This window comes from Peromyscus leucopus, chromosome 20 (assembly GCF_004664715.2).
Source record: "Peromyscus leucopus breed LL Stock chromosome 20, UCI_PerLeu_2.1, whole genome shotgun sequence".
NCBI lineage: Eukaryota > Metazoa > Chordata > Mammalia > Rodentia > Cricetidae > Peromyscus > Peromyscus leucopus.
In genome coordinates this window covers 39,247,663-39,258,260 of record NC_051080.1, presented here as the reverse complement: position 1 = coordinate 39,258,260, position 10,598 = coordinate 39,247,663, and the positions used below count along the sequence as shown (strand labels likewise).

General features: G+C 48.3%; 1 protein-coding gene across 5 annotated transcripts in view; it reads right to left on the bottom strand.

The window, feature by feature from the left end:
* Nucleotides 1-1,246: 1,246 nt before the first annotated feature.
* The window catches only part of Septin3 (septin 3), a 32,475-nt gene continuing 23,123 nt past the window's right edge, over nucleotides 1,247-10,598 (bottom strand). For 3 of the 5 annotated variants that reach the window (XM_028871243.2, XM_028871246.2, XM_028871244.2), the window contains 5 exons: nucleotides 10,295-10,390; nucleotides 7,670-7,769; nucleotides 5,418-5,469; nucleotides 5,034-5,127; nucleotides 1,247-2,643 (listed from right to left, as the gene is read on the bottom strand). In XM_028871243.2, coding sequence (XP_028727076.1) covers nucleotides 2,578-2,643; nucleotides 5,034-5,127; nucleotides 5,418-5,469; nucleotides 7,670-7,769; nucleotides 10,295-10,390 — 408 coding nt within the window. In that variant the 3' untranslated portion in view covers nucleotides 1,247-2,577. The remainder of the gene's footprint in view (nucleotides 2,644-5,033; nucleotides 5,128-5,417; nucleotides 5,470-7,669; nucleotides 7,770-10,294; nucleotides 10,391-10,598) is intronic. The other 2 variants (XM_037197699.1, XM_028871245.2) reach the window with 1 other exon arrangement.

Below are 10,598 nucleotides of genomic sequence, written 5' to 3'. Positions count from 1 at the left end.
AAACCCTGTCTCGAAAAGCCAAAAAAAAAAATTTACTCTCTGGACTTTAGCGTCTGTGTACAATATTGTTGAGTCAGAACCGTGCTTGGGTTTCCCACAGTTGTGATAGTTGATGTCCACCAATCAAATTTCACTTCATCTGCGTTGTGTTGCCACGAGTTGCCATCTTCATTATTTCACCTGCATGGTTTCCAGAGCCTCTTGACCCATCCTCTTCCATTCTGACCCCTCCGAACTGGGTCTCTTCATTCATTTATACCTTTTGTTCATATCACAGAGAGTCAAGGTCCCAAATGATTGCTTACAGTTCACACTAACATTTAGGGAAATAATCAGCAGATGAGAGTTGTGTCGTTTAATAAGCTCCAGGTGAGGGGAAGATTGTCCTAAACTCAAGAAAAAGGCTAGTGTTTAACTTCCTCTGTGTGTACGATTAGTATATGTGCACGTGTGTTTGTGCGTGCCTGTGTGCACTTGAAGAGGCCAGAAGGGAGTCCTATCACTCTCCCCTCTATTTCCTTAAAACAATATCTCACTGAACCTGGAAACAGGCTGGTGACCAGCAAGTCCCAGGTAAGCATGGCGCCATACCTGGTTTTTTTTTTTTTTTTTTTTTTTAAATGGGGGACGTTAGGGATCTGATTCAGGTCTTATGATTGTACAGTCATCACTCTTACCGGCTGACTCACCTCCCGTGTTCGCTGTGAAACGATGTGTGTGTGTGTGTGTGTGTACACATACACAAGAACACATGGGGGTCAGAGGACAACTTATGGAAGTCAGTTCTCTCCTTCCACCATGTAGAATCCAGGGATCAAACTCAGGTTGTCGGCAAGTGCCCTTTCCAACTGAGCCATCTCACTGGCCCCTTTATACTTTTAATATGTTCATGGTGAAATCGTTTTCTAGGCAAGGCTAGGCTTTCATTGGTTCTTGTGCCTTCAGAGGAAAAAAGAGCGGACACTAAGAAGTTAAGTAAATGGAACTGGATCCTTTTCTGGAAAACACAGAACCTGTGAGATCCAATATCAGCTCTCCCACTCACTGGGGTTACAAAGTTCCAGGAAAATGACTGGGATATGACCTCATGTCACCTGAAAATGAATAGATCACACATGTTCAATCTCTAGTACCTGTGGCTACTTCTTGCCAAGAGGGTCCCTAGCTCAGACACAGGTGAGATGATGTCATTCATGGCTGATTTGATCGAGGAGCAAGGAGCACAAATAACACCAAGGCCAGGCCGTTATTGTTCAAACAGCAAGGTTTAGTTGTACAACACAGAGGCTAGCAACATTTACATGACCAGTCTGAGTGTCTGTTGGCTTGTTTTCAACTGGGAAATTAAACTTGGAATATCACCAAAACAGTGGCTGGGGACCAATAGCATTTTAAAAAACGGGTCATTCCTGCATCCTCTAGGCTTGGGCCTCTTGTTCCAACAGGACTTGTAGATGAGTGGCCCACAAGTCACCAGCCTTTGAGCAAGTTGTATCCGGGTGGCGATGGCAGGTGAGGCGGCCAAGGCAGGGTTCCATAAAGACACAGTGTATGGGGGGGCAGTGGCAGCCAACATTCGCAAACGTTCATGCATCTGATGAGGGCTTGGCCCTCCGTGGAGTATTTCCCATTAGCCTAGAGCGACCACCTGTGGTCAGGCTAGTGCATTGCTCACATTAATAGGGTGGGGGGTGGGAGTAGGAATGGTCAGGGCAGGTGGGAAGAGATCCCTCTTATTGCTAAATGTACAAAGGGGTGCAAAGGGGTGCTATTTTTCTTCCTAGAGTGTATAGCTTGTAGGTTTGGGGTGGTTTGTGTGTGTGTGTGTGTGTGTGTGTGTTTAATTCACTTTTTTTTTTTTTAGTTTGGGGATAAGGAAGTCAAACCCAGCAACATCTTTTCAGGAAAACCACTTCCCAAATGGCTGGTTTGGGGGGTAAACAGATTCTCTACACATACACATACACACACACACACATACATACACACACTGGGCCAGCCACCAGTGGTGGTGTGTTGTTGTTGTTGTTGTTTTAAGTGACGCTAGCTCTCTTGCTCCCCGACATCTGTAATGAATCACCCTTATAAATACCTTTAAGCAATGAAGGAGACACCCTTGTCCCACAGGAGGGCTCACACAGATGACTTTGACAAGCAGAAAAATTGCTTTCTTGACCGTTTGAGGGAGCCAAGAAGAGTACTCATGCAGATGAATGGCTAGGGAGCAATCCCGGTTCCCTTAAAGATGGTTACAAGTCGCTGGTATGGGCTTGCAAGGGCAGGAGAAGCTCTCGGTGAGTTCCTTCTCTCTGCGCATGGGCCGGGGAGGGGCTGCTGACAGACGATGGAGCAGGGCAAGGCTGGCTGGCAGGAACTCCATTCCATTAGGAGGAGAGGAGTGGTTTGACTACATGAAGGAAGCTACTATCCTACAGAGGCAGCTGGCCCCTCCCACCTGCTGAGGGCTGAGCGGGGCTGGTAGCGGTGGGCTGGACCAGCACAGCATTAAATGGGGACCTGGCCCTGCAGCCATGGCAGCCGGAAGGAATGAGGGAGAAGCGGCGCTTGGAATGGCCTTCATTCTGCAGTGGGGCAGGGGGTAGCTGGTACAGGTGGAAGAACAGTGCCCAGGAGGCCTTCTCCCTGCAGGGGGAGTTGAGAACGGTTGAGGGTGTGGAGACCAGCAGCTCACAGCAGACACATAAAACAGCTTTCTCTGGGGAGTGTGAGACCACGGGGGGTGGGGGGGTGGGAGGGGTGGGGGGGCGTGGTGTTAGGCACCATTCTCCTACTTAGCCTGTCCAATGCCCACCATCCTCATCCCCTGCTGGCCCGAGGCACCCAGGTCCATGTCACCACAGGTGACAGCTCGCTGGAGTAGTCAGGGAGCTCCATAACACAGTTGTCACTCTAGCCTGACAGGTGCCCACTCTGGAGTAACTGTATGGGGAAGTAGGGATGAGGCGTGAGGGCTGGATAGAGGGTAGAGCAGTCTCCAGGAGAGGCTAAGACCATAGGAGAGGGGTCACGTGATCTGATCATTCCCTCCTCTTTCAATTGGTCCACTGACTCATGGGTCTTCCATCTTTTTTGTTTTTTTCCTAGCACCTGAGTGATAAAGGACTGGGATTATAAATGCTGGCATTCAGTGAGGACCACTTAAACACCCAGGCTGGACCAGGGGATGGGATAGTGGCTCAGACCAATTATAAACAAAATCCCTCGGTCGCTTCCCTTTCCTAAGGCCTAAACTGTTTTCCTTGAAGCAGCTTTAGAAACTACAGGAAGAAAAGCGTGTGTGCGAGGAGCAGCGGACGTGTGCATTAACTACTACAGGGCTCCTGAAAGAGGCGAGGGAAGGCTAAATGTTCCTGGGAACATCCATAGGATCAGAAGGCAGGAGAACTGGGTCAGGGGGAGAAGCCGAGACAGACAGACAAATGAGAACGGAGAAAAATGAGTCAGGTTTATATGAGGCGAAGTCACAGAAAAGCCAGCTTACCACAGAAAGAAGGCTCTAAAGAAAGGGAAACGTGTCCTAGAATGAGTCTCCAAAGCCCAGACCCCTAAGAAATCCCATATATTTTTTTTCTGATATTTCAGAATTAGCTCGAAAACGTAACGTCCTCCGCTCAAAAATTGCCTCACTTGGCCAGTGTGTGTGCCTCCTTGAACAGAACACTGGGGGCAGGCAGCCCAAGCTACCAAGTTCCCCTGTTTGCCTAGGCTACTCCCACGGTCAGGGCAAATTTCAGTGTTCAGCTGCAGAAACTGACGTTTATATTCCCTATAGCTCTGATTTCTCTTCCAGTCTCAGTGTGTATTGTCCCATGCTTTTACTTGTGACTTTTAAAAATTATTTATTTATTTTTATCTTATGCATATGAGAGTTTGTCTCTGTGTATGTATGTATACATTATGCTCATGGCAGCTAAAAGAGGGCTTCTGATCCTCTGGAAGGGGAGTCACAAATAGTCTTGAGCTGCCAAGTACATGCTGGGGACCGAACCCGGATCCTCTGCAAGAGTGGAAGATGATCTTAAGCACAGAGGCATCTCTTCAGCCCCCTAGTTATAATTTTATTTCAGGGCAGCAGAAAGTCAATTTAGGAAGTAGTAGGCTGGGTATGATTTCTAAATACAGAAACGAAGCTAACATAGATTACTTGAACAGGAAGTGAAAGGAAGAGACAGGCAGGAGAGATGGAGAATGTACGAATATATGAAGAAAGGAGGCTGGGGGAGGGGTGGAGAGAGAACTCGGGAAGAGGAGACAACCAACCAGCCTGAGATGGGAAGCGAACACAGAAAGCAGTGGTCTGTAATGGTGATGGCGCTGCTTGACAGTGACCTTGACAAAGACCCAAGGGTGGAGCTCCATGTCCAGGCACTAATCCTGCAGGAACCCCCTCCACATTCTTCTCTGCTCCCCATGACCTTTCTTTTCATTTTTCCAAGAAGTCCTAGCCTTCCTCTAGGCCACCCCAACTCACAGTGAAGGTTGTTCCGAACCCGACACCCCACCACGGGCTAGCTCAGCCACCTGTCTGTGAAGAGTATTTGCAGCCCCAGTGTGTGGGTGGGTGGGTTAGAAGTAAGAAAGAGTTTTCCTGTGGCTCACCTGCTCCCAGCATTTTAAAATAAAACCTTCCCCAGACCTCTTGCAGGTGTACAGCTTTGTGTTCTGAAGCACAAGAAAAAAGGAGACAGAATGGATAGTCATGGAGAAGGCAGACTAACAGAGAACTTTCCAGAGAGGGCAAAGAAAATACCTCACCCCTGAGCACACACACTCAGGCACTCTCTCATACACACACACACACACACACACACACACACACACACACACACACACACGACAAAATACTCCACAAATACCAGACAGGCCCGTGGGACAGAGCTGAAAGGAAAAGGTGGCTGGAGGTGGTGTCTGGGACATGTGTGTGTTTGGAGAATGTGGGATGTGTGACAGATAACACAGAGAAGGAGTCATCATGGATTACTGTCGTGGCTCTCCTCTGTGTCCACGCTCACCGGAGGGAGGCCTCCATTGTCATTGAGCCTCTTGGCCCTGTAAGTCTCATAGTGGATGTTGTGGGTTACTTCTTTGAGGTCCTGGAGGTGAGTCCTGAAGGACAGAGTAAAAAAGAGGAGGGGATGCAATTAAGTGTCGGAAGAGGAGGAAGAGATCCACCTCTGAGGCTAACACATCTCTCTGGTAGACCAGACTCAGTGACTGGGCCCCACTCCTGAGGGCCAATGACACTTCTTCAACTCTTCCTTCATTGAGACAGGGGCTAGAACTGGGCCAGAAAGCTCTGTCAGAGAGACATGGAAACCCAGGACGTGAATCTGAGCAGATGGCCCTCAATCCCAAATAATTAAACCTGCCCCCTGGGGAGAGGGAGCCCATCTTACCTGATGACGAAGTCTCGAAGCAGGGCAAACTCACAGTGGTTGAGGTTTTCCACTATGGATAAAACAGAAGAAAATGGGTGGCTGGTTCAGTAGCGAAGGGCCCAGAAGGTAAGGCAGCTTTAAAGAGAGCATGAGGTACTGGGTGGTGGTGGCACACACCGTTAGTCCCAGCACTCTCGAGGCAGAGGCAGGCAGATCTCAGAGTTCAAGGCCAGCCTGATCCACAGAGTGAGTTCCAGGACAGTCAGGGCTACACAGAGAAATTCTGTCTTGGAAAACCAGAAAGAGAAATGGGGGTGGGGGGGTGGGGGGGTGGGGATCTAGACAGGTTCTTTAGTGGCCTGGTTCCCTTCCTTCTTTTCTTTTCTTTTCTTTTTTTTTTTTTTTACTTTTTAATCAGGTATAAGGGACACAATACTATTCTAGACACTGTAGAATGAATCTCAATATAGACTGGTTTTGTCCCATATTTTACAAAATAGTATGCGGAAGTTTAAAAAAACTTGTGAAGGCCTAAGATGATTGAAACAAAGTGAAACACACAGGACCTCATACATGAACCAGCTCTCAAAGGTCACACTCTATACAAAAAGCCCAGTTACCAGAGATGGAGAGACCGCTGTCTACAAACCACACAGCAAGAACTGTGGGAACAGGAGGACAAGGCAAGACTCTGGTCTCACAATGTGTATATAACATTCTCATCACTATTTCTAATTCAAGGCGAACAATGCGATAATGCTACTTTGAAAACCCTGAGGTACTGGGTGTGGTGAGCACAGGCGCTCACCAGGGCAATCCCAGCATGCGGGAGGAGGGACAGGAGGATCACATGTTCAGGGCCAGCCATGGATACAGAGGAAAAACCTGTCTCAAAAACAAAACAAAAAACTCTAGTTAGGGGCTGGCTCAATGTTTAAGAGCACTGGACCTGGGTTCAGTTCCCAGCATCCACATGGCAGCTCACAACTGTCTGTAACTCCAGTTCCCAGGTACCCAACACCCTCACACCAATGCACATAAAATAAAAAATAAATTACATATTAAAAAAAAAAAAACACTAGTTAAGGATTTAGCTCAGTGGTAGCACACTAGTTTAGCACAGTAAGGCCCTGAGTTCTATGACCAGGACCACAAAAATTATTAACAATAAACAATTCAGGACAGTGGAGTAAATCTCATCAAAATATCCAAATCTGAAGTTCAAGTTTCACTAGCACGGGAAAAGCACTGGGCTTACTATCCAGCACAGCGGCTGGTGGTGGGTGGGGGACTGTGTGACCTTTGCAAAGCAAAGCATTTAACTTGTCTGAGATTCATATTCTCAAGATGGGAACACCTGGCGCGCACTCCTTACAGGGCTACCATGTTGAATAAAGGGTTGTTTTCTCGGTCTGGTTTTGTCTGTACTGTGCCTTGCACATGCTAAAGCAAGAGCTCTATCACTAAGCTGCTACTCCCCATCCCTGAATGCTGTGGGATGGTCTGTATGTCAAATTGCTCTGATTGGTCAATAAATAAAACACTGATTGGCCAGTGGCTAGGCAGGAAGTATAGGCGGGACTAACAGAGAGGAGAAAAGAAAGAACAGGAAGGTGGAAGGAGTCACTGCCAGCCGCTGCCATGACAAGCAGCATGTGAAATGCCGGTAAGCCACGAGCCATTTATGGAAATGGATTAATTTAAGCTATAAGAACAGTTAGCAAAAAGCCTGCCACGGCCATACAGTTTGTAAGCAATATAAGTCTCTGTGTTTACTTGGTTGGGTCTGAGCAGCTGTGGGACTGGCGGGTGACAGAGATTTGTCCTGACTGTGGGCAAGGCAGGAAAACTCTAGCTACACCCGAATGAGACCCTTGAAGTAACTTCTTGAAAACTTTCAGAATCATCAGGGCCCACCCGAGGTCACATCTATCCATAATAAATGGTAGACTAAGACAACAGCCGAACCACCCTTTGGCACTTTGCCAGGTCACATATGAAACCCTTTCTCTGGTTTTTTGGTTTTTGGTTTTTTTCCCTCCACCCTCAGTAGTTTCTCCGGGTTCTACATTCATTTGACAGGCCAAGTCATTGCCGCCTGGTCACATGTTAAATGGTGCCATTGCATCCCACCTGGGACTGGCATCCCAGACTGTAAGCTCCTTGTTGGCAGCCACTGGCTGGCATCGGTATCCCAGGACGGCACTTTGACTCCGGATGCTTAAGCCGCCCTCTGGATAGCCACTTCTTCCGGAGAGGGGCCAACTCACCTTCGATGATCCCCCAGGGTGTTTTTCTGCCCAGGACCCTCTTGCCGTTCACTTGGTACTCCTTGTCACTTCCCACCACAGCGAAGGGCATGCTCTCCTGCTGGATGGCGGAGACACAAGCCAACACACATGCCAGTCGTCCTCTTCCCCACACCGAACGTCCCAGGGCCGGACAGCCTTTCACAACTTCCTTTGTTGCTCATTCAATGATGCTCCTGGGGGTAAGGTCAAGACTCTGCCCCTTGAAAAGACTGAGCTGGGACTCTCTGGGAACCCTGACTACACTGTGGTCTGGCTGGTTAGCCTCAGAAAGCTGGCTTTTCTTCAACCAGAGAGCACTTTGTGCGGTTCATTGTGCCTGAGCACATAGTTTCATTTGATTTGGAACCGCTCTGTGAGCTAGCTAGGTCGGACTCTCACAAACAGCACCCCCACCCTCCCGCCCCGGGCGCCAGCCAGACTCCGAGATGTGTTATGTGGCTCCCATGGAACCTACTGGCAGATGCCCAGGTACTAAACTCTCAGGGCTCCAGGCTGCTCTGTTCTATCAGGACAAGCACCCGGATGTATCTGCCTGGTGTGTGTTATTGTCATCCGATAAACGAGTCATGTATTGCTTAAGGACAAGAAAAAATTGTGAGAAAAGTTGATGGGCCTTTGTGCCATGGGGCGAACTCATAGCATAAGAAGTGTGCAAACTAATAAGACAGCTACCGTGCGTGTCACCAGGTGACAGGATTGCAGGGAAGCACTGCGTTATGTGGCCCTTCACTGGCCAAAATCTCTTCGTGCAGCACGTGAACGACGTATGTAAACCAAGGACACATACATGTAGAGCTGTTTTCGCGCAGAAAGGTAATGAACATGAACTGCTTTGGCATTAAGGATGGACTTTGGGCTGAGAGCGCAGGTCAGTGACAGAGTGCTTGCCTAGCACACCGAAGGCTCTGGGTTTGATCCTGAGTACTGCCCAGTGTGTGTGTGTGTGTGTGTGTGTGTGTGTGTGTGTGTGTGTGTGTGTGTGTGTGATGCCATCCCCAGCACCACAAAAATATGAAGGCTGATGGATGTGACTCATACTCTAACATTTTAGCTTCCTAAACTATTTCTTTTTAGACATTCAAGATTTGTAGAGGTCACTTTTAAAGGTGACTATCTGAGGCTGAGGAGGTGGCTCAGTGGATAAAGACACTTGCCACCAAGTCTGATGACCTGAGTTAGATCCATAGTAGAAGGAGAAAATTAACTCCCCAAAGTTGTCCTCTGACCTCCACACATGCCACAGGCATGACCAACTTCCACTCCCTCAACATCCCAATAAGTAAATTAATGTCATTTTAAAATTTTTTTTGTTGTTTTTTAATGCTGGGCAGTGGTGGCACACCTTTAATCCCAGCACTCAGAAGACAGAGGCAGTGGATCTTTGTGAGTTCAAGGGCAACCTGGTCTACAAAAAGAGAGTTCCAGGACAGCCAGGGCTGTTACACAGAGAAACCCTGTCTCAAAAAACCAAAAAAAAAAAAAAAAAAAAAAAAAAAAAAAAAAAAAAAAGGATATTTTAAGTGATAATCTTAATTCATTTGCCTCTTTCAACTGAGTATCTATCCAACTATAAGAGATAAAAGGCTTCTGCTAGATTATTTAACTTTCTAAATGAGTCTAGAAGGGTCTTAAAACCTAAGCCGTGAGGTGAGAGATTTGTCACAGATTAGACTGGGTAGGGCAATGGGCCCAGGTTTCTGATGCAGAATCACAGAATTGTAGCAATTTTGAATTGGGGGCAAGACCTTAGAAGGCATGGAGCCCATGGTCTCCAAGCCCGGTTCCTGGTGGGGCCAGAGCCACAGAAGGCATCTTAGCACCTGCTGGGACAGCAGGGTTCTGTGCCCACGATACTCAGCCAAAGTAGTTCTGTTCTGGTGGTTTGTGTACTCGAGTTCTAAGGGTTTTTGCTTGTTTAAATTTTTTAATTACATAGTGTGTGTGTGTGTGTGTGTGTGTGTGTGTGTGTGTGTGTGTGTTCTCTCAAGTGTGTACAGGGATCAGGGAGGAACTTTGGGGAGTCAGTTCTTTCCTTCCACCACATGGATCCTGGGGATCCAACGCATCAGGTCGTCAGCTTGGCAGCAAGAGCCTTTATGCACTGAGCAATCTCATTGGCCCTTGGTTGCTTTGTATACAGTTCTTCTAGGGAGACAGAAAGCCTATAAGCCACTCACCAGCTTCTGTACTTTATAAAGGAAGAAACTGAGACAAACTTTGGCTAGAGCATAGATTCCCCTGGGCCCCATCCCAATGCTTTCCCTGCCTGCTGCCCCTTCTCCTAACACTGGGCTTTTGCCAGGTCCTGGGAAGGCCAGGGAGGCTTTCTATCATCATCTGGTGGTGGAAGGACTGGGTACAGGAAGCCCTGCTGTGGGCTCACAGTCCTAGTGAGGGTCACTGTCTTCCTGCTTCCTGATCAGGGAGTGACAAGGGGGTGTGGTAAGGGAAAAGCGAAGGAAGAGCCTGAAGGCCCGGCCCAGAGGCACGGCCCAGAGGCACTGAGGAGGCACTGAGGAGGCACTGAGGAGGCACTGAGGAGGCACTGAGGAGGCACTGAGGAGGCACTGAGGAGGCACCTACCCTGATCTTGTCATTCTCCGTCTTGTCCTCCAAATCCTCATCAAACTCCTTCTGAGGGTAGAACTCGATGCCGTTTACTTCAAGCTCTTTGCGAACCTGGAGGAGGAGCAAGGCACTACAGTGTTGAGAATCCCTAGGCCCTGGGCAACAGAAAGATCCCAAGAAAAGACACCGCCCAGCCTGAGAGGAAAGAGGAGGAGTCTGTGAGAGCCGGCTCAGGCCTCTGGGATTTCAGACAAACAGCACAGCTGAGTCCCACCATTAAGGCCAGCTTCAGTCTCTTCCTCCAGGATTTCTTCAGTGT